The sequence below is a fragment of the Tenrec ecaudatus genome, chromosome 16 (assembly GCF_050624435.1).
Source record: "Tenrec ecaudatus isolate mTenEca1 chromosome 16, mTenEca1.hap1, whole genome shotgun sequence".
NCBI lineage: Eukaryota > Metazoa > Chordata > Mammalia > Afrosoricida > Tenrecidae > Tenrec > Tenrec ecaudatus.
Window position 1 is genome coordinate 108,553,239 of NC_134545.1, and position 21,704 is coordinate 108,574,942.

Here is a 21,704-nt window from a genome sequence, read left to right on the forward strand (position 1 = left end):
TTTCAGCAAGGCCACGGCTACACACTCTTCAGTTAACGTGATACGTCTTTGATACTCAACCAAGTGACCACAGCAGAACACCCCTGAGCGTAGACGGTAGGGCAAAGGGAAAGAAAGGAAGAGAGAGCGAACGATTTGTGGTACGATGCGAGCATCTTCCCCTGATAGGCTGTGAGTAGCCCCACTGTGCGATGCGTTGTACATCCCACCGGGCTGGGAGCAGTGTGGGCACACCTTGATTCACGGCCTTACACGAAGAGGGCTTGACTGAAGCCCAGCCTTACCTCACCCTCGCTTGAGCCACTACTCTTCTCCAAGTCACGTCCTTGCCTGAAACCCACCTTCTACAAAGAGTCAGGGGAGGGAAGCAGCAGAGAGAAGAGTGGCCTGCCCGAGGAGGAAGAGTCCGAAGCGAAGCATGCCCTTGGGACCCGAGATCCCTGCTCTCAGCACCTGAGAGCCAAGGGAAGGTTGATGCCAAGCAAGATACACGGAGAGCACCCCGGGGCCACAGACGTTTCTACGAGATCGGTACCTTCTCTTAGAGCTGGCACCGCGAGTTAGGGCTTCTAGGGAACTGGGAGAAGATAAATGCGTTAAAACCACTCACTGTGTGGTACTTCTGTTGTAGCGTCTCTGAGGAGTGCGCAGCCTGTAGAGCGGTGGACGCCATCAGGAGGAGCTGACTTGTGCTTTTGTTCATCCATCATGCAGGCCCTTACTGTTATTATTTTCCTGGGCGGGCCAGGGGATTGCGAGGGCCCTGTGGGATGTGACGGAGGGTAGAATTCGTCTCTCTGGAGAAATGCACACGCACAGTTTTGCATTGGTTTCCCATAGTGCTTTAGGCTCTGATGGCCTGATCCCCAAGGGCCTTCGGTTGGAGCGTGGTGTGGTGTGCTTTCATAGTGGACACCAGGCTGGATGCTGAACCACACACCGGACCGCTGACTACCGAGAATGGTGCATGGAATGCCACGTGCCTGGCCTGCCACGCCACATGATGGTTTGCATGCAGCATTGTGGGAATGTGGTGGGCGCTGCTGGGGGATGCTTCTGGCTCCACATCCATCTGTGGGCTCCTGGTTATTTGATGTTGGGCCTGAGAAGTGCTTTTTCTGAGCTCGTTTTCCCTCCTCTGTGAAAAGGGTCTGCCGTCCTCACGTGGCGGGACTGAGGTGATTGAGATGAGCGTTCCAGAGGGTGGAGGCATAGGAGGTTGGCACAGGGTCTGGGGCTTGCGAGGCTGATTGGTGTGATCCTTCTGGGAATTTGATTCTGCATGGCCTGCAGGACTTTTGGCCACAGTCCTTTTCAAGCAGGTGCATTTCCGCTCCATCACACCTGTCATGGATTGAATTGTGTCCCCTGACTTGTGTCAGCTTGCTGGGACCCCGATTCTCCGTGTTTGGGAATGATGTCATTTGCTGGTCTGGTAATGATGTCATTATCTTCTATGATGTCATCTGATGATGCGATCTGAGCCAATCATTTGTAAGGGTCTTAGGATGGAATATGACGTCCCTACTCAGGTCATAGCCCTGCTCCTGTGTGAGGGGCGTTTTCCTGGGTGTGGCCTTCATCTCCTTGTTCTTATAAGAGATAGGAGAGGGAAGTAAGTAGAGATAAGGGGGACCTGCTGCTACGGTGTCAGCAGAGCATGTCCTTGGGATCTGGGGTCATTGTGCTGAGAAACTCCTAGACCCAGGAGGAGAGGGAAGCCAAGACACACAGAGATCGCCAAGGCACCGAGTCCACAGATGTTCACAGTGGACGAAGACCTTCCTGCAGAGCTGACAGGGGAGCAAGCTTTCCCTTAGGGTGGCACCCTGAACGTGGAGTAACTCAGGCACTGCCATCGAGTCAGTGCTGATGCAGAGTGACCCCCTCTGGGTGTCCAACACTGAACCTGTTGCTTATGGGAGGGGAAAGCCCAGTCATTCTCTTGTGGAGCTGCTGGTGGTTTCGAGCTGCCGACCAATGTGATCGTAGTCCTGAGCTCCGAGAGGGGAAAGTTTCCATTTGCTCAAGCCGCTCACTTGTGGTCTTTCTGCTTTGGCAGCACTGGCGGATTCTGACCCCCCTCCTTCCAGCAAGGGGAGCCCCTCTCCCAGGGCGGGCCATCACTGCCTCCACCTACACCAGCACTGACCCTGCCCACACCACCACGACCACATCCACACAGCAGAAGCCCCGCCCATAGCTGCGTGGGCTGCCCAGGAACCCACATGGACAGAGACATGCATCATGATTTAGGAGGCAAGGAAGGGCTTTGCTTCACCTTTGTTAAAGATCATGAAGGAGCTTAGGGCTCCCTGTCCAGCAGCCAGCGGGGAGAAAGGCGCCGACAGTTGGTGTCAAGGCCCCCTTCCATGTGTGCCGTCCTCAGGCTGCCTCATCAGAGCCCTGGCTCCAGACAGTAAAAGGGAACCCGGACATCTTTGTCATTGCCTCGCACACGTGGCAGGGGACACCCTGAGCTCCCCAAACCAGGTTCATCTCTGGCTGTGACCAAAGAAAGAGGGGGCCTCCGGCGTTCGTTCTGTCTGAGCGGAGTGTTTATCAGCGATCTCACTGGCCTCTAAATGCGTACCTGATAGAGCTTTCTCTAATGACAGCGCGTCTTGCTTTCTAAACGCTCTTTCCCTCAGCGTACCGTTTACGAGGAAGCCCCCCAGAGCCAGGAAAACGAAGATTGCTGGGTTATTTCCTGCCCTGTGAGCTGCACATCTTGCTGAAAAGATGACCGGAGCCCAGCTCCATAGCCCAGCTCTCTAATGCTCTCTTGCCTTCATGAAGTTTGTTTGGTCTCTACATTGAAACCAGTACACCTCCACGTACAGCTTAATAGGAGATGAGGAGTTGGGGAGGCAGTTGTCCCCAAGCCATGCCAGATATTGGCTGGACACATGTACCAGCCAGATGGCACGTATGGTAGCCCCCGGGCCAGGCAGTTGGGGAAGGATGATTGTGTCCAACCTTCCGGTGCCTGGTGCGCAAGCACAGTAGAATGTCTTCGTTGAAACCCTTCTGGTGAGCGAATGTGGGGCTCAGAATTGATTCTAGGTGGGAAACATTAAGGTAGAACCTTCTAGAGACAGTGGTGAGTCAACAGAGCGATGAATGTGTATCAGCTTCAGTTTTCTCTCCTTCCCTCCCGCCCTTCCCAGCCCAGTGATCACACCCCAAGCTGCCCCCTCTGTGTGTTTGGTCAAGGGGGGAGTGTGTGTGCGTGCACAGACCTCTGAGAATCGGTGCCCAGAGCAGATGGAAGGAAACTCCATGCTTTGAACTGTCTGTCCACGGACAATTAGGAACTCATTTCAACTGGGCTTGGCAGCTGCCAGAGCTCTCTCCCTGGGAGGGAAAGTCACGATTGAAACTAAATAGAGGAAGAATTCGCGCCCTTAGAACCACTTCCCCCAATTGCAGAAGGCAACCCCTCAGAATTAGGTGCCCACAGTTGTGAGTGATCCCAGACGTCCATCTGTGACATTTCCATCTGCTCAGTGACTGAACCAGGTGGCACTTTCTGCCTGACCCGGGAGGTGAAACGCCTAGCGCAGTGTCCATGAACTTCTGGGTCCTTGCTGTTGTAGAATCCTCGATCTGGACCTGGTGGTGCGAGACGAAGACGGGAACATCTTGGACCCTGAGCTCACGAGCACCATCAGTCTCTTCCGCGCCCACGAGGTGGCTTCCAAGCAAGTGGAGGAAAGGCTACAGGAAGAGAAGGTAAGTCTCCCGCTCTGGAATCCAGCCAGCAAGGGGGCCTTGATGGCCAGAATGTCCCCCTCACGGGGACCTGCAGAGAACAGCTGCCCGGTCTGTTTTTTGTGATGACCATGGGAGGTGAGCCTGGTGGTCAGACTGGTTGCCTGTGACACGAAAGGACTCCGTCACTGAGCCGGGTGACCATGGAAGTGTGCTTCTTACTGTGAGGCCAATAGGAGCCCTGGTGGTGTAGCAGTTACACGCTGGGCTGCTAACCGCAAGGTCAGCTGTTCAAAGCCACTGTCAGCTCCTCGGGGTAAAGAGGAGACCTCCTACGCCCGTCACGTGTTAGGGTCTAGGAAACCCCCGGAGCAGTTCTTCTCTGTTCTATAGGGTCGCTATGAGCCGGAAGTGACTCAATAGTAGTGGGGTTGGTTTTTTAAAATGTGTTTTTCTGAGGCCAATGGCGTTGTCTTCTCCGCTGGTCCAGTGGGAACTTGCACTTGACGATGCACGTCCTCGGTGATAGAGGCGGGTGGTGACCCCCTGCAACCCTGGTGAGGGTAGGAAGAAGCACAGGTCTTACTGAGCTACTTCACCCTCCAGAACCTTCATGAGAGTTTGCGAGAAGTCTACTCAGACTTGATTAGCTGGCCCTTCCGTCCAGTAAGTATATGTTGAGCAGCTACGATGCCATGCTCCGGGCCATAAGGTTGAGGAGCACTGAGGTGACCTCGGAGTGTGTAGTCTAAGGGAGGAACCCAGGAAAAAACCAAGGAATTACCCATGTGCGGCCTCGTTTTCCGTTCTGCTCCATTGGTCGGGCACTGGAAAGTTTTCGACCTTTGAAGGGAAGACTCAGTACCGACTGTCGCGGGGTGGGGGCAGGCACTGTAGTGGGTGCCACGTGTCTGTTTCTTTCTCCGTGGGGCGTTTACATGTCCTGAGACCACGACCCGAATACAAGTCAACAGGCCGCAGGCACGACTTTGCTGTGTCAGGCCCAGCTAGCCGTGAATCTCTTTTCGACTCGTAAGGGATTGGAAAAGTAAATAAAAGCAAGCATGTGCTACGCGTGTTGCCAATATGACCCTCCTCCCGTCTCTCCCACCTGCAGTCTCAGAAGCAGAACATCGACATCAACAGACAAGCCAAGTTTGCGGCCACCCCTTCGTTTGCCCTGTTTGTCAACCTCAAGAATGTGGTTTGTAAGATAGGAGAAGACGCTGAGGTGCTCATGTCTCTTTATGACCCCGGAGAGTCCAAGTTCATCAGGTTGGTGACACTCCCGGGCTGCGTCTGGCTCTCCTCGGGGTTGGTGTTAGAAAATGGTAGTGGAGCCGTCCCAGAGTCCTGCTGAGGAGCGGTCGCTACCCAACCGGGTTCGCTACCAGGGCCCCTGTGCCCCAAGGCCGCGCTCAGTTACTCTTGGTTGAATGAAAACACTGGTTGAGTCAGACACATCTCTGTCATGGCTGCCAGTTCCACTGTGGCGCTTCTTTCCTGGTTCTGCTGGTGGTCCCCGATAGCCCTTTCTCTTTGTCCCGAAGGAAACACTGTTGTTTCCCTTGCGTGTGAAGTGGGTGTGCCGTGTGGGTTCCAAACGCCAGTCTCTTCCTTGGCGCAACTTAAAACCGAAAAACCTCGGCTGTGACCTTACGTGTGACTCGAGGGGAACTGCCCTCCCACTTTTTATCAGGACGCCCCGTCCTCCTGCCAGAGGGTTCAAAATTAGAGGCCCGGGCGGGTTTGCAGTGTTTAGGATTTTATACTAGGGTCGTTTGAAAAGAACAGCAACAACCGCCACCAAAACAGACTTTTCAAACAGTGCCCTGCAGTGCCATCCGCGAGCACCTCCGATGCCTTCAGGGGGCCCGGCATCCAGATGACAACTTCCCGAGGGTTTTGCATGGCCTTGAAGACGGCACCGGGTGGGAATGGCACCTTGTTTAAGGGGTACCTCTTTGCTGACAGATTGTCTATTTGAAGTTTGCCAGCCAGCCACTCAAGGGCTTGGCGCTCTTCTGCTTCCTCCCTGGGCTCCCAGTTTCTGATCTCCTTTCTTGCCCCTTCTGAAGTTAGTTTCGTGGGGAACGCTGCCCTAACGGCGTCATGTGGTCGATCGCACTGTGGAATACTTCCTCCCAGTGTTGGCCTTTACTTCAGAGGCCCACCTGGTGCTTGGCTGCAAGGTGATCCTCTGGGGGTGGGTTCGGTTCCAGGATGGGTGGGTATATGGCTGATGCGTCTCTAAAACTCATAATCATGTGTGCAGCAGACATCTGCGGTGGTGGCTGTGATTGTGGATAGATCCAATTATATTTGGAAAATTAATTTGCCTTTCTTTTTTTTTAAAGTGAAAACTACCTGGTTCGATGGTCAAGTTCAGGATTACCGAAAGATATAGACAGATTGCATAACTTACGAGCTGTGTTCACAGTAAGTACACCGCCGACGAACAGTTTCCTTATCTGATCCTTCTAACGACCCCTTTCAGTGGCCTAGCTCTGCCTGCTTATCACCCAGCACGGGGCGCTCAGGTCACCAGTGGTAGGTGGCCCCGAGTCCCCCCCGAGGACTCATACAGCTGAACAAAAGAGCCCCCGGTCCCATGCCTTCCCTTCAGTGGGTGTTATGTGTGAGCCTAGGTGGCAGTCCATGAGTCAGTCCATCTTGTGCAGGGTCTTCCTCTTGTCACTGCCGCTGTGCTTTACCCAGCATGACGTCCTTCTCCAGGGACCAGCCTGACCTGACCTGACCTTCAGGAGATGAATAAGGAGGGTGCTTTTTCCAAGACAGAATGGTTTGTCCTTTCAGCAGGCCACGGTCATGGTTATTGTCGTTGTCAGGTGCCATCCCGTCCGTTCCAACCCACGGCTGCTCTGCACAGCACAATGAAACACTGCCCGGTCGGCACCACCCTCACAATTGGCCTGGGCACGTTCAGTATTCTTCCCCAACACCGCAACTCAAAGGCACCAGTTCTGCTCTGGTCGTCTTTGTCCCTGGTCCAGCGTCCACAGGCGACTGAGGTGGCTGCAAACACCGCGGCTCAGGTCGGCTGTCCCTGGCCCTCTACACGGACCTTCAGGGGTGTGAAGGGGTCTTGTGTAGTGGCCATGCCCGGGGCAGCAGCGCCTTTTCACTCCTAAGCACGCTGATGTCTCACTTCAGTTGGCCGTCCTCTGCCTGCACATTAGCATGTATGTCCCCGGGTCGCCTGTAATAAACTTTAATTTAGTGATAAAATAAAGTTCCTTCCCCAGACCTGCTGGATCTCGAACTCTCTGCAGACCCAGCGAGACTGAGGTCCCTTTGACCACCGAGCGTGGCTCTCACCCCGGTCTCCTAAGTTCACTCGGCTCTAATTGAATATTGTTATTCCATTCTTTCTTGTCATCTGAGGGCCTTATTCAAAGGCTCCACAGTGGTAGGAGCAAGGAGTCTCAATCCATCTTTTCATTGTCTGCTGCAATTGAAAGCGTCCCTGAATACTGGCTCTCCAGCATAATTGATGGAAATTAATATTTCTAGGACCTTGGAAGCAAAGACCTGAAAAGGGAGAAGATCAGCTTTGTCTGTCAGATCGTCCGTGTCGGGCGCATGGAGCTAAGGGACAACAACACCAGGAAGCTGACCTCGGGCTTGCGCAGGCCCTTCGGAGTGGCCGGTAATCCACTGTCCATCTTTTTCTTCAGAGTGGTACACCGTCCCATCCTGTGCGCATAAGAGCCGCTGTGTTTCATAAGCTCTTTCCTCTGTTGTAGAGAGGAAAACATTACGAGTTCTGTGTGGTTTCTGAGTTGTCTGTGCTGCCCGTGAGGTTTTGGTCCCTCTGTTCTGGACTTGACTCACGTCCTCCATTTTCTGCTGGAGCTCCCTGTGGACGGGACCCTGGCCCGCAGTCTCAGCCCTCAAGTTAGGCCGGGCACTGGAGGTTCTCCGTGTCTCTGGACTGGGTGATGGGCTCAAGGAGGACAAAGGGGAGCGCTCCCTGGATAAGACACCAAGATGACAAACCTCACCTGAATCCAGCTCCTTATGAAGGGTTTCCCAGGCCGTCGGCTTTCCAGGAGCAGACGCCTCATCTTTCTGCCCGGGGCCACCTCTGGCTACTTAAATAGAACCTGAGTTAATGGAATGAAAAATTCAGCTCTCAGTCACACTTGCTAACTGTGAGTCCCCGTTGTCATGAGACGTTTTCTCCATCATGGGGACTTCCTGAGCGCCAGTTGGGTCATCCGTAGGGAAGTTTATTATGTGGAACCTTGGCCCTTTGGGTCCAGCCTCATGGTGGCCACCATTCTGAGGCTCCTTAGTTGGCCTTGCAAATGTGGAGGTAATTGAAGTTTGGTCACTGGAACATTCTGCCCTTCTGTTCATCCTGTGGTGCAGTGCACCTGCAGGCCTCTGATCATCCTTGGTTTATTTGTTTGACGGTAGCATGTGTCTGACTGTAGCATTGAAGCAAAGCCAGCTCTGTTCTTTCTGTTGTCCCCAGTGATGGATGTGACAGACATTATAAATGGAAAAGTCGATGACGAAGACAAACAGCATTTCATCCCCTTTCAACCGTAAGTACGAACTGGAGACGGTGGGCAAGACGAGAGCGTGTCATGATTCTCTCCTGAACAGCCCACGTTGGCGCTGGTTCATGGGGGGATATCTGCAGTCACTGCCGGAGCCCACGGAAGGTTCTGTATTCCTGAGGATCCTGGGCCGACCTGTGTCTGTGGGCCTGGAGGGCGGTGGTTTCCCGTGTGACCTAGCCTTGCCTTCCCACGAGGACCCACAGAATCATGATTCTGCTCTGAGCCTGGGTGGGTTTTTACATCACTGATGTGTCCTGGGGACGACTCCCAGTTTCCAAAGATGATAATTTCAACTTCAGCACAGGAGGTGGCTCTATTTATAAGAGAGAGCGCAGCAACTTCATAATGAGTTTCTGTGTGAAGTGAGAAGTCACACTGGGTTTACACCTGGGTTTTCTCTGAGAGAGGAGCCCACCTATGCTTGTCTCTCTCAGACGTGGGGTCTTTAGAGAGGTGAGGGACTCCCTCGGAAGCTCTCGGGGGAGAGTCAGTACACTGGCTCTCTGATTTGAAGGCAGGGCAGTGGGAGCAGGTTGAAAGACGGGGTGTCATTTTAAATGCTGGACATGAAAGTCGCAGGGCAAGTGGAGAGAGGGTTTCTGTACCTTGGGAGCTGCGGAGAGGAAGCAGGAGGCGTGAGAATGGTGTGGGTTCATCTTAAGAGGCCGCTCCCTCCTGGGGTGTAAGCCCACTCTTTTCCCCACAGAGCTGCTACTGATTTCGAACTGTAGACCATGCGGGTCACAGCCCAGTGTAAAACCACAATGCCACTAGGGGCTCCATCAGAGAGCACAGGGGCGCTGTTTCTGTAGTCCTGTGAAAAGTCTGTAATCCTCTTGACATTCAAGTTATAGAAAACTGTACGATCGAGCTAGAACTTGAATATTGGCTTGCTCGTTTCTCACCCAGCAACACTGAGGACCAAGGTCTTTGGTGACTCAAGACCCTTTTTTATCAGGCTTGAGTTGCCATTTATTGGAGCAGAGGTTTGAGCCAACGTCTAGTGACTTCCAAATCCATAGCTTTGGGTTAGTAGTCATCTGCCTTTCTCACACTAGGGCATTTGTAAAATTTGACTCAAGTTCCCTAAATTACCTAAATATGAGAGAGTATTAAGATAAGAGTTCCTTTAATCTGCTACGGGTGTGATTAAGGTAAAGCTCAGGTCCGTTTAAAGAGTTTTGGATGCACTTCTCTGTCTCATGCGGTAACCAATAGCCACCAGCAGCAATTTCATTTTAAATGAACAAAAATGGAGTGTAAATGACCATGTTTGCTTAACACCTTCTAAGTGTTCGCTAAGGACACGTTAGCTGGTGGCTTCTGTGTTGGTCAGCACAGACTTGAACTTTTCCTTCGTCTCCGAAAGTTGGTCTGGACAGCGTTGCTTTGAAATAAGGCCTTCAGTGAAAGAGGACGACCCTCATGGGGGGCCTGGCAGCGGCTGTAGCAATGACCTCACACCTAGTGACCACGCCAGGACAGTGCAGGACGGGGCCGCAGTAGGTGCTGCTGTTCAGGGGGTGGCTCTGAATCAGGACCGAGTCGACGGGGTCTCCACGACAGGGTTACTTATGGAGGGAGCAGACTTCTCCAGGGTCCGGAGCTTTGCTCAGTCAATGGTGGGAGAGGTCACTCTTCAACACAGTGGGAATGGAGGTGTGAAAGAAGGCCCGCCCCTGTCAAATGAAAGCACGAAAAGGCTGCTCTCCGCTCGTGAGAGTTGGAGTAGGCTCGCCCATTATGTTCTCCATCCTGTGTGCTTTCTGATGCCCAGGTGTCCTAAGGTAGATTTACCTGTTGTCAGAAAGTGCCTTTTGGGAATACCTCAGGTTGGAAAACAGTGTGGTGGTGGTTTGCCAAGTCTGAGCAGGAGCTAGCTCGAAACCCCGCTAGCCTTTGAGAGGACACGTGACAAAGTTTTGGGGATGCCCTGTGTGTGGCTTCCCATCTTGTTCCTTCTCCAAGTGAAGCACGCTCTTGGGGTGGCGGGGTAGGTGTCTCGGAATACACTTCCACCTTCCACTCCTATGGTAATTTGTGACTCTTTGCCTTATTAAAGGAAGACTGATATACAGATTATTATGTGCAGTATTAGACACAAAAGAGCAACACAGTTTTAATAGCCAAATAAGCAGTGCAAACAGATCTTCGGGAAATGCCATGGTAATGAAGCTGTTTTTTGCCCCATTAAAACTGATTTATGATCTCACAGGATAGGTTTTAGGCAAGGAAGCCCAACACACAGCTCCCCCTTTCTCTCTCTTTCTCTCACTCTCGCTCACTCTCTGCCCCCCTGTTTCCACTTGGAGAAGTAAAGGAAAATGGTCCCCAGTTCCCAGAGTGGAGTTGGCTCCCATGATGCCCGGTACCCTCCGGGTGCCGAGAGGGGATTGTAAACACGTGCGCGTGGCGTGTGCTCCCTCACTCGTCCCCACACATGCCTTGTGCACCATGGCATCTCTGTTTTCTCCCGTTGCCTGTGGGATTCATTCACATGGCCTGAGAGCAGCATGTCCTGAAGGCTGACTGCCTGGGGAACCTGAGGCACTAGCTGGCACATTCCTAGTGGATGTGCGGTTTCTCTTGTCCAGCAAAGAGCTGCCCTCCTTCCGACTGGCATGGATTGCACCCTGGATGGCCGCCAGAAAGCTTCCAGGGTAGTTAGATTGGAGGGTCCCCCAGTTCTCCCATTTCCATCCAAACCCTCTGCCCCCTGACCTCTGCTGGGCCTTCCCACTCTTGACACTGACCGTGAAGTGGGCTCCAATCACCTCCCTCTCGCATGAGTCCCTGTTTGACGTTGTCTTGTGGAGCCATCCTGAAGCGCTCAGCTCCTAACTGAGTGGTTGGAGCCCACCCCACCCTGTAGCTCTGAGGGAGCCAGGCCTGGGGGGCGATCAGCTCCTACAAAGACGCCAGCCTGGGAGACCCCGGGCACTTCCACTCTGCCCCTGGGGTCGCTTCGAGCCGGCGCGCATGCTCACGTCCCGGGAGAGGGTCAGGCCCCCTGTCGGCTTTACCTGTCTCACGTGGCTGAGTATCCTCCTGACCAATGCTCTTCCCTGTCTCTCTTGTCACCTATCCTGTCCTTTGTTGTGCGTTCACTCTCGATGCCTCGGTCTCGCCCTCGGGCACGGTGGCCTCTCACGCCCCTGCTCCGTGGCCACTGGGCCTCTGTGCCCTTGTCTCCTGTGGTCGTGGTCGTCCCGTGCCCCACCACAGGCTCACGTTGGACGACGCCATCCGACACAAGCCGCTGAACATGTCATCCCGTTTCTCACCCAGGGTGGCAGGGGAGAGCGACTTCCTTCAGACTGTTATAAACAAAGTGATCGCCGCTAAAGAAGTCAATCACAAGGGGCAAGGTACGTATCCCACCTCTGCGTGCGGAGCATGTGTGCGCGTGTGCTTGCGCCCGCCTGTCTCTGCGAGCACACACGAGGGCCTGCGTGTGCGGTCTGGCAGGGGCTTTCGCATTGATGATTGGGATGACCGTGTCGGAGAGAGCTGTGTGTATGCAATGCCTGATGCCGATGTCAGTCACACTGGCGTGTCCCCGCCGATCATTCCCAGGAAGTGTGGCCGAGGGCCGGCATGCTAGGAGGGCGAGGTGCCTGGCCCAGCTGGGATTCCATGTCTGGGCAGAGCTTGGCATTGGTGAGACTGGCGGAACTCATTCCGGTGACTCCCTCAGTCTCCTCCAGCCAACCCTTCTCATCCCGGTCATTGGAAAAGCAGCAACAGCACCCACGTGCCATGATTTCCCAGGAGGCGGACTGCCTGCAGGGGTGCTCCATTGCGCTGTGCAGAAGGCCTGGGGATACTGCCCGGAACCATCTCGGCCCGGGTGTTGGGCTCGTGCTTGCTCTCACTCATTTGCAGTCATCGCTGTCACCTTGTGTGGGAGGGCCGCCCCTCTCTGTCCCCTGGACAAGTGGCTTCACTGTGCATGCTGTGCCTCCCCCATTGGCCCTGGTCTCCAAGTCCTCTCCCCTCCCCTACTCTGGCTGAGCCCTCATCGTTTTCAATCCCCCTCCCACTCCCCCCACCAAGTTCCCTAGCAGTTGGCCTTCTGCTGGCAGAAGCAATGAATCAGTCACCCTGGGGTGGTGACAGTTAGCACTTGGGGCTGGCCGGGAGCCCCAGCCTCCAGCCTGAGGGGAAGTCACCTTCAAAGTGTCCTATGTCCCGAGCTACCCTCTGCACCAGTGCACATCTCCCTCCACCCCCCCATGCCATTCCTCGATCAGAGGTAGGCAGGCGAGCCACGCTCCCAGCCTGGGTGAATGAACCCATTTCATTGTCTAGCTGCGCTCCGTGGGTAGGGCTTTGTATGCACACATTTTTCAGTGGAAAATTCAAACGGAGACATCTGCCGGCTCGACGGTTTCGCCACCCCCCTGCACCACACTCAGATTCTGCTCTTTGGCTTCTGTCGCTGGGTTGTGTGTGTGTGTGTTTTAAAAAACAGTTCTCTCCATTCATGCCCTGCTGTTCTAAAGGATCTTATGACTTGAGTCTAACAAATGTTCTGGAAGAAGGAGCTGCTTTACTGGCGCCTCTGTGGGGACACTGGCATTTCTTCTGGGGTAAACTTGGTTCTAGACCTCCCTGCTCCGCCCCCAGTGGCAGGCAAACAAACGCCCCCATCCCAACCTGAATGAGAGGTGCTTTCCTGAGAGCTGTTTACATTGGACTCAGGTCCACCGTCTCTTCAGTTAGCCGCCCTCCCAGCCTGCTCTTACACTGATGGGGATGGGTGCTCAGACTCAGGCTGGGGGCACCTGACTGCCCCTCAGAGCAGGGCGGTTGTTGGGTTTCTGGTTTCCTCCTGGAGTCACCAGAGTTGTTGATAAACTCTCACTGCAGAGAGCCACACAGGCGGTTGATGCTGCCCACCAGTGGGAATCATGAAGAGAGGAACAGAAACTGCCCTGCCAGCCTCCTGGGCATGTGGCCAGATGGATCCAGCGGTCTGAGGGCTGATGCCCCTTGCAGCCCCGGGGGCTTGAAGGGCGGCTTAGCACAGCGAGAACTCAGGGACATCAGCGGTGCTTGCAGGGCTGCACCTTGCCTTCCTGGACCACAGAGCCTTGGGCGGCGGCATTCCTGCCTCATTTTACCTGGACCTGGCAGCAAGCCTATCTCAGTGGCCCACTTCTGGGCAGCAGCAGGTTGCTTCTGGGGGACTCAGAGTGATGTGCCAGGGAGGGGAAAGTAAGCAGCTGGCTGGGCAAGATCTTGCCACCAGGCACTCTGCCCCTACCCAGAAGGTGCAGGATGCCCTTGCACATAGGGTCACCTCCTGGGACATGGGGCGGCAGGAGACACAGAGAGTAAATCTCCCTCTGCACACAGTCCAGGAGAACTTCCCATGAGCCTCTGCTCATCCCCAAGGCTAAACCCCCAGGGATAAGGGCCCTTCAGGCTGGCTGGTCCCTGGCAGGGTAACTGGAGGGCATGCATGGGGGGGCTTACTCCAGGGGGCTGACTTCCACTGGCATGCCTTACATGGCCCACCAGCCTCCTCCCACCCACTCTCGGCCCAGTTGTCTGTGCACAGGGACCCAGGGCTCCCGTTTTTTTTCTCCTGAGTGGTGAGCACTGAGCTCACCAGTAATGACCCTTGTCCTATTGTCTGGATGCTGTGTACAACCAGACATGGCATGAATGCACACTGCACACATGTATGTGTATACATGTACTAGTACACATACAACCTTGTAAGGGCAGTGCACACGTTTGGACATGCACACATACATACATGCACAGTCATGCATGCACACGCACAATGCTCACGTGCACCCTGCCATGTACACATAGCCCATGGGCACGAGCTCACCCAGGCATGCCTATACGTACCTACATGCTACACATGACCCCTTGGCAGTAGTGTGTGTCAGGAGAGAGGTGCCTTTTAGGCCACTGGTGAGAAGGTAGCTTTATTGGAGAGCGGGGGCCCTGGGAAGCCTGTAGGACAGGCCCTGAGCACTAGGAATGATCCCTGGTGGCCAAATGACAACAACCGCCTGCCCTCCCTCTCTCCCTGTTTGGAAGTCTGTCTGTCTGCCTATCTCTGGGAACCACTAGCAGAGCTGAGTCACTGCTTAGCCGGGTGCCTTTGACTCTGTTCTCCTTGTCCCATCTGCCTGATTGCCACGAGAGTGTCCCTGTTACCTTGCAGGGAAGGAGGACCCGGGGCACAGGGCTACCTGTCAGCTCTTAGCAGTGACACCAGACTCCCTAAGGAGTCCTTTGTGCCTGGATGTGGAGCACCTGTAGGTTTCACTGTCTCATTGCAATAAAGGGACAGATGAGTTTACAGCCATCCGGCAGAGGCCAGGCACCGCAGGCCATGCCTGCTCCCAGACATGTGGGGCCACCGACCTCTACCTCCTGACTCCCAAGGAGGATGATGCAGCTTAGCAACCTGAGACCCTCATGGCGTCATGCAGCTGTGTCCCTGCCTCCTGCAGCCTCCCCTCGGTCGCTTTTCTTGGGAGAAGGGACAGGCTTCCCCAGCCACTCCCAGGAACATGTCACCTTCCGATGTGTCTTCAGTGCACACCGACTCCAGAGAGCCCTGGGTCCTGGCAGACGGAGCCTGCACTGTGTGAAGCGTGCCCCGCACCTACCCAGCCACTCTTCCTGACACCACATCTGTTGCTTCTCTAGGGTTATGGGTGACCCTGAAATTGCTTCCTGGAGATATCCATCAGATCCGAAAGGAGTTCCCTCACTTGGTGGACAGGACGACAGCGGTGGCCCGGAAGACCGGCTTCCCCGAGATCATCATGCCTGGTAAGTTCGACTTCCAAGCAGAGGCCTTGAAGAGGCCAGGCCCCCACAGCGTCAGCAAGGAGAAGCAGGTGACTCCTGACTGGAGCATGCCAAGAGACCTGGAACAGTGGCCAGAGAGAAGTCTTGGTTGTGGTGACCCATGAGGTCTGGTGCAGAAAGACTGCTGACAACACAAGAACAGGATGCCGGGAAGAGACTCATTCCTGAGAACCTGCCATGGGCATTCTTACATGCCAGGGGCGGCTGTTGCCACAAGGAACAAACCCTGCTGAATTCTGTCCTGGGCACATGACGCCCTTGGTCCTCACTGAGGAGAGTGTGCAATGACGTGGGGTTGAGCATTTCACAGGCCTGTCTGCAGTCCAGCTGGAGGCTCGGTCCCCATCTGAAGGTGACTGAGGGCCACCCGGTCTCTGCCAGACCAGTCAGCCTGATCTTTGGTGGCATTTGGAGGTCCTGCCCGCTTCTCTGTGCAGACCTTACAGAGCAGCCTGTGATGGCAGCCGGGCACCGTCTGCTTCTGGCCCAGAGCATTGTGGAGGCTGAGGTCGGCAAGGTGGGGACACAGAGCTTTCCTCTGAGTGAGGGCGATGGCTGGGGATTGAAGCAAAGACCCGGAACTGAGGCTGGGCTGAAGGGCATATGCCAGGAGCCTCTCTCGAGGACCCTTCTGTGTGTTCTATGACCTTCGATGGTGTCTCCTCTGACAGAGCCTCCGCATGGTCATCCTAGGCCATGGGGGGTGACTGCTCCCTGGAAGCTAAGGATTGTGGCTTTTGTGTTGTGATAGGATTTTCCAACCCAGGACCCAAACATCTATCCTGTCTCACTGATTAACCTGTTCAGTGGCAGGTGACCAGGAGGCTGCTGAGCGACTTGGCAAGGTGGGCAGCCTTGGCCCAGCAGCCCAGCACTGCCCCTATGCGCACTCAGCCTCACATCCGCCAGCCACTGCTCCGTGCGCTCCCAGCAGGGGGCCGGGCAGGAGTTGCAGCAACCCACTGGGAATGTTGCAATAACGACTTTTAAATGAACGGGTAATTTAATCGTTAGATACATTAAGAGTCAAACTGTAGCTGTTAAAACAAGCAAAAGCACAGGCAGGGAAGCAAGGGAGCTTCTGTCCTCCAGCGGCCTGGCCTTCGGGATGTTTCGGGAAAGCCTGCCCAGTGTGCCCTGGCAGGATTGGGGTGGTCAGCAGAGGATCCTAGTCTCCATCACGTGGCTGATGATGCCTTCTGGGTTCCCCCTTGGACCATTGACAGGGTTCCAATGTTCTCAGCGGGGAGAAGATTTGTGGGTTCTTTGCTAGGGGGTTTGAAGCAATGAAGGCCCGCCCATGTCTTTTCCAGCATGCTGTCCAATGGGCTCTGTTCTCTGTGGTTGGGGACCCAGCAGCTAAAGCTGCCAGTCTGAGGAGGCAGGGCCATAGGGGCTTTTCTCTTGCCCTGTGCTTACCCCCGCTCTTAGCCATCCATGCCAGGCCTCGGCTAGGCATCCCCCTTGGCAACCAGCATTTAGGCCAACCCCCCAGGGTCATGCTCTTCAGAAGGCGGCTGGGTGGGGGAGGGCCCGTTGGACCAGGTCCCGTCTTGGCTGTGGTAGTAGATGCTGGCGTGATCCTGGGGTTCTGCGGACTAAAGGATCGCGCCGAGCTCCAGGGGCCCCTGTGTGAGGCGCCACGGGCAGCATGCTCTAGCTCATCATCTACATCATCCGTCACCGGTGTTCCAGCCCCTGGGCAGCAGGCGCTCCCAGGGGTGTCCCCTCCTCTGCGACACACAAGCCACACAGGTCACTGGCCCGGACATGACCCTTCTCGAAGCTGCTTGCATGGCAATGATGGAAGATGTCTGAGTCTTGCCATTCAACGCTGGGACGCTGTGCAGAATGTTCTCTGGGATTGTCTAAAGCAGTGTCTGTACTGTCCTGCTGGGGTAACTCGGGCTCCGGACAGTGTGTGCCAGACTCCCAGGTGAGCTGGCCTTAGAGGACTCCTCTCTGACCCCAGGTGATGTTCGGAACGACATCTACGTCACGCTCGTGCAAGGAGACTTTGATAAAGGAAGCAAGACCACAGCCAAGAACGTGGAGGTCACAGTGTCCGTGTACGACGAGGATGGGAAGCGACTGGAGGTACTCAGTGTTCTTCTGCGCGGGTTCACCCGCCTCTGCCGCCGACAGAGAGACGACCCCAGGCGTGGCGGGACCCTGGCTGGGGGCTGGGGGGTGGACGGGCCTTTGTTGTTTCTTTCCTCTCTCCACCTGGCCTTAGAGGCCTGCGTCCACTGGGTCCTGGCAGCTGGCCAGACTCCAGGGCTCCCTGTGGCTGTGGCCACCTTCTCTGGCTGGCCCTCTCCCATACTCTCCGACACGGCTGCTTCCACCCATCTCAGGCATTTCTGGGTTCCTTTCAGTAATCACTACAACGATGATGATCTGGATCCCTTTTAATCACACGAAGATGATGATGATGTTCACATGATGATGGTGGTGATGGTGATAATACACATTTTTCGGGTCAGACACCAGATGTGCTTTGCTTTGCTTTGTCCCCTGTGGTCAGGGGAAGCACATGCCACCGTTACTTCAGCCTGAGAAAGGAAGATCAGATGTCTGAAGAATCCCAGCCACTTTTGGGGGTTGAACTAGGGTTTGGGGGGGATTTCTGACTGTTGCCCTGAGCCTGTGCTCTGTCAGGTGGAAGGGTCCTGGCAGGCTGCAGGGTCCGTGCGTGGCAGATTTGGTGGCTCCAGGAAGCCCTGAAAGGCTGCAGCCTCTCCTGAGGGCCTGAGACCCAGTTACAGCCCTCTTGCCAGGCTCCAACTTGGATCAGGGCTGGGAGGCTGGAAGGAGGAGCTCTCCTGGGTCCATGTGGACAGAGCCCACACCCTGCACTTGTGCTTCTGGCTGACCCTGTGTCTCTGGAGACATGGGAGGGCCTGCTATCAGGGTGATGCCCATTGGAGGAGGGGGATGGGCCCCACAGCCCTTTGTTCTGCGCCCACTGCATGGTTCTGGTAGCTTCCTGCCTATCCAGACGCTAATGTGTGCGGGCCGAGGGGCTGCAAGTGGAAGACAGACTGTTGCACTGTGCACAGCCCTGGGTCTTCCTGTGTGGGGAGAGGGCTGGAGGCTGCCCACAGCTTTGGCCAGTCCTGCTTTTGGCTGGCAGGAGAGCCTTCTGTTTGGGCCAGTGCCACTGCCATTCATCGGCCATTCTGCCTCTTCCTTCTGCCAGATTGTCCCAAGGGGTGGGGAGGGGTGGGCAGTGGACAAATCTCAGGGGGACCCTTGATGTCTTCTTTTAAAGCACGTTATCTTCCCTGGAGCTGGCGACGATGCAATCTCCGAGTACAAATCCGTGATTTACTATCAAGTGAAGCAGCCACGCTGGTTTGAGACTTTGAAGGTATAATTTGCCCGGTTACCGGATCTTAGGGATGTGATTGGGAAGGCCCTTTTGTGTCCCAAAGAAATTCACCCACCTCTACCCACCCACCTTGCCCCAGGCTGCCTGCTGAAGGGCACGGGGAGTGGGCTGGCCGATCCGCCCACAAAGTCATCCAAGGTTGCTAAGGAACCCGAAGGCGTTTCTTGGAATTCAATTCCTCTCATCTCCTTTTGGACATAAAAATTGGACTTTGATGGAGACAAATGACAAGAGTCTTTTAAAGATCTCTATTATCTTTGTCTTCTCCTGACTGTGTCATGTGTGGAGCTGTCTGTACCCCAATGGAAATAAGCTCCCATGAGAATGCCTAGGGATGGTGGTGGTAATTGTTGGGGAGAAGGAGCCTGCTCCTGTGGGTGGGCACACGCACGTCCCAGGGCAGCACCCACACCTGAGCAATCTGGCCCTACCGTGGACAGTGACATCCCTGTACTCAAGGCTTGGGCTCTTATTAATCAGGTGTGTGGGGTGAGGAAAGAGAAGTAACGCCGACATGTGTATGTCTTTAGAAAGAGACTGAGCTCCAGAAAGGGCTCACACCATTGTTGGAGTGTTTGAGCCAAGCCTCGTTCAAGTCCGAGGGTCAGATGGTCATCTGGAGGCTTCTCCTGGCTCAGGTAGCTGTGGGGGCCAATGAGCCAGGAAGCAGGAAAACCACAGGCTTCCTGTGGTTACAAAGGCAAATGAGTCCGGGGTTGGCAGTCCGCTGATGGCTCCTGGGATTGGCAGGCCAGCAATATGGCAGGAGGTCAGTGAACCAGAGGCAGGATCCAGAGTCCTCAGGAGGGAAGCCTTCCCACAGAGGTTGCTTCAAAGAGCAGGCCACACCCCAAGAATCGTTTCCAGTGGCAGCAAAGCTGTGAGCTAATCCAGCGGGGGTCTACCCCACCCTCAGGGTCACTGCTCACAGAGTTGATGACCTTGTGCTCCAGGCCATCATAGATTTGATTGCCCCGTGTTCCATCCCATCTTGGGGATCAGTGCCAACTTACGGAGAAGCCTGGCCCAGCCCAGGTGGCATAAAACGGAAACATCACGCCAGGCCCACGCCTGGGTGGGCTGTCGGACACCGATCAGGGCTCTGAGGATGGGGGCGGGGTTTGCTGACTGCGGGCATGTCTGCTGTCTTTGTCCGTGTAGTGGGCTATCACAGCAGGCCGGCATTGCCTCCTTCGTTGCAGGCAGGCCATCGCAGTGGCCCAGGGAGGTGGGCCCCTCGATGTTGGGACTGGCAATGAAAATGACAGCTTCTAAAGAGAGAGCTTTAACCGAGGGGATCAGAGTGACGACAGGAAGCAAGTCAGCAGTCCCCCACCTGGTTGGGTGTTGTCTTGTGTGAACTTCCACCAGTGCTATGCCTTAGAAACCCAGAGAAGGGACTAGGCAGACAGTGGGCGCCCTATGTCTGGGCTCCAACTGTCCATGTCAGGGGACGTTGGCCAACATGCTAGAACGTCTCTCTTCCACTCCCACAGGTGGCCATCCCCATCGAAGATGTCAACCGCAGCCACCTTCGGTTCACCTTCCGGCACAGGTCCTCCCAGGACTGTGAGTAACCCAGCCCTTTGCGACGGGCAGCATGGGGTCCCCCGGGAGAAACGGGGGTGGGGAGGGTCCTTCTGGAGGACCGCCCCTGCCCTCCTTGGGTTCCAGACATTGGCGGGCTTCCAATGAGTAATTGAACAACGGTTCCTTGGCGAAATGGCTACTGTGAGTCTGTCTCTCTCTATATGACAGTATTTGCCCGCAAAGGTAGTTGATTACTTCATACGTTAACACTGAAGGGCAAACAATGAAGGAGCCACACCAAACGAGATAGTGCTGAGGAGGCCTTGCGCAGGTGAGCGCTGGGAAACGAGTTGGGATGTAGGGGTGTGATTTTCACCCCGAGCAGCTGCCCAGACGCCCCTGGAGAGAGAACCCGATGGCGAGTGCTATCGCAAGGACCGCTTTGCCGGGTGCAACAAAAAGCTCGCAGTCGGTTCTGCTGAATCCCACCACTGGTTCTAGAGCAGCGGTTCTCAGCCTTCCTCACGCTTCGGCCCTTTCATACAGCTTCTCGTGTGGTGGTGACCCCAACCGTAACATTACTTTCGTTGCTACCTCATCACTGCAAGTTTGCTGCTGTTATGAACCGGGCGGCCCCTGTGAAAGGGTTGTTCGACCCCCCAGGGGTCGCGACCCACAGGTTGAGCACCGCTGTTCTAGAGCCTGGTGGAGACCGTGAGTCCTTGGCACCCAGGTTCAGTTCTCACGCCAGCCTTGTCCTGAGGAAGGGCTCCGGCTCTGTCTCTGAGCTGATCGTAGGCGCTCTGCATTTCTGCCCACCTTCTCCTGCGGGCTAGGTACTGCTGCTTCCTCCTCTGGCTTTTCCCTGCCCCTCTTCCCTCCAGTGGAACTCACTCTGGTGGGAGCATTAGCACTTTGGCTGCCCCTGCTCTTTGAAATGGAATTGAACATAAACAGTTTGCCTGTTTCATAAGCTGATTGCCCCTGTTGGAAGTTACTAAGAGAGGACTCACCGAGCCCATGGAAACTGGTCCCCAATCGCTCTTGGTTGGAAACTTACCAGGTGGTCCCTGCCTGGAGCTCCGACACGGGTCACTCGGGGTAGATGCTGGTGGTGTTGACTGGGACAACCAGGAAGGATGCTGGGGGAAAGCACTGCCAGTCACAGCACGCACCTTCCAGACTGGCTTACTCATGAGTCCTGGTGGTTGACCCTTTCCATTGGTTGAGTTGATTCTCTGGAGGATGTAGCCTTGAGCTGGACCTAAATAAGTGGCACAAGGTCGACCGGCTCCTGCCCTCCTCAGTTGGTATCTGTTGGGCAGCGGGTTCATATTTTGAAGAATCCGTGACAGTAGCGTTGATACAGTTGTGGGTGCTGTGGGTGCTGAAGGGAGAAGGAGGGGTTGGCCCAGGTATTATGCTCCTCACTGACCGGCCCCAGGTGACCTCCAGAAGCCACCCTGCAGGTTCCTGCTCTGAGATGGTTGCCACTCTCTCAACAGAGTCCAGTGGACAGAGCAGTCCTCCGTAGCCTTCACGATCAGAGGGGACGGGGACAGGGAGAGCCGGGAGGCTGCCTGTTCTGTCCTGTGGGACTAGAGCCTGGCAGGTCTTCATAGAGGCTGAGC

At 55.2% G+C, this 21,704-nt stretch overlaps 1 protein-coding gene across 4 annotated transcripts in view; it reads left to right on the top strand.

Moving 5' to 3' along the window:
* Positions 1–21,704, top strand: part of DOCK1 (dedicator of cytokinesis 1) — a 434,492-nt gene that overhangs the window by 65,091 nt on the left and 347,697 nt on the right. For 2 of the 4 annotated variants that reach the window (XM_075534789.1, XM_075534791.1), the window contains exons 7-16: positions 3,600–3,735; positions 4,832–4,989; positions 6,072–6,153; positions 7,249–7,384; positions 8,216–8,288; positions 11,532–11,674; positions 14,985–15,110; positions 17,122–17,246; positions 18,424–18,522; positions 20,040–20,112. In XM_075534789.1, coding sequence (XP_075390904.1) covers positions 3,600–3,735; positions 4,832–4,989; positions 6,072–6,153; positions 7,249–7,384; positions 8,216–8,288; positions 11,532–11,674; positions 14,985–15,110; positions 17,122–17,246; positions 18,424–18,522; positions 20,040–20,112 — 1,151 coding nt within the window. The remainder of the gene's footprint in view (positions 1–3,599; positions 3,736–4,831; positions 4,990–6,071; positions 6,154–7,248; positions 7,385–8,215; positions 8,289–11,531; positions 11,675–14,984; positions 15,111–17,121; positions 17,247–18,423; positions 18,523–20,039; positions 20,113–21,704) is intronic. The other 2 variants (XM_075534790.1, XM_075534792.1) reach the window with 1 other exon arrangement.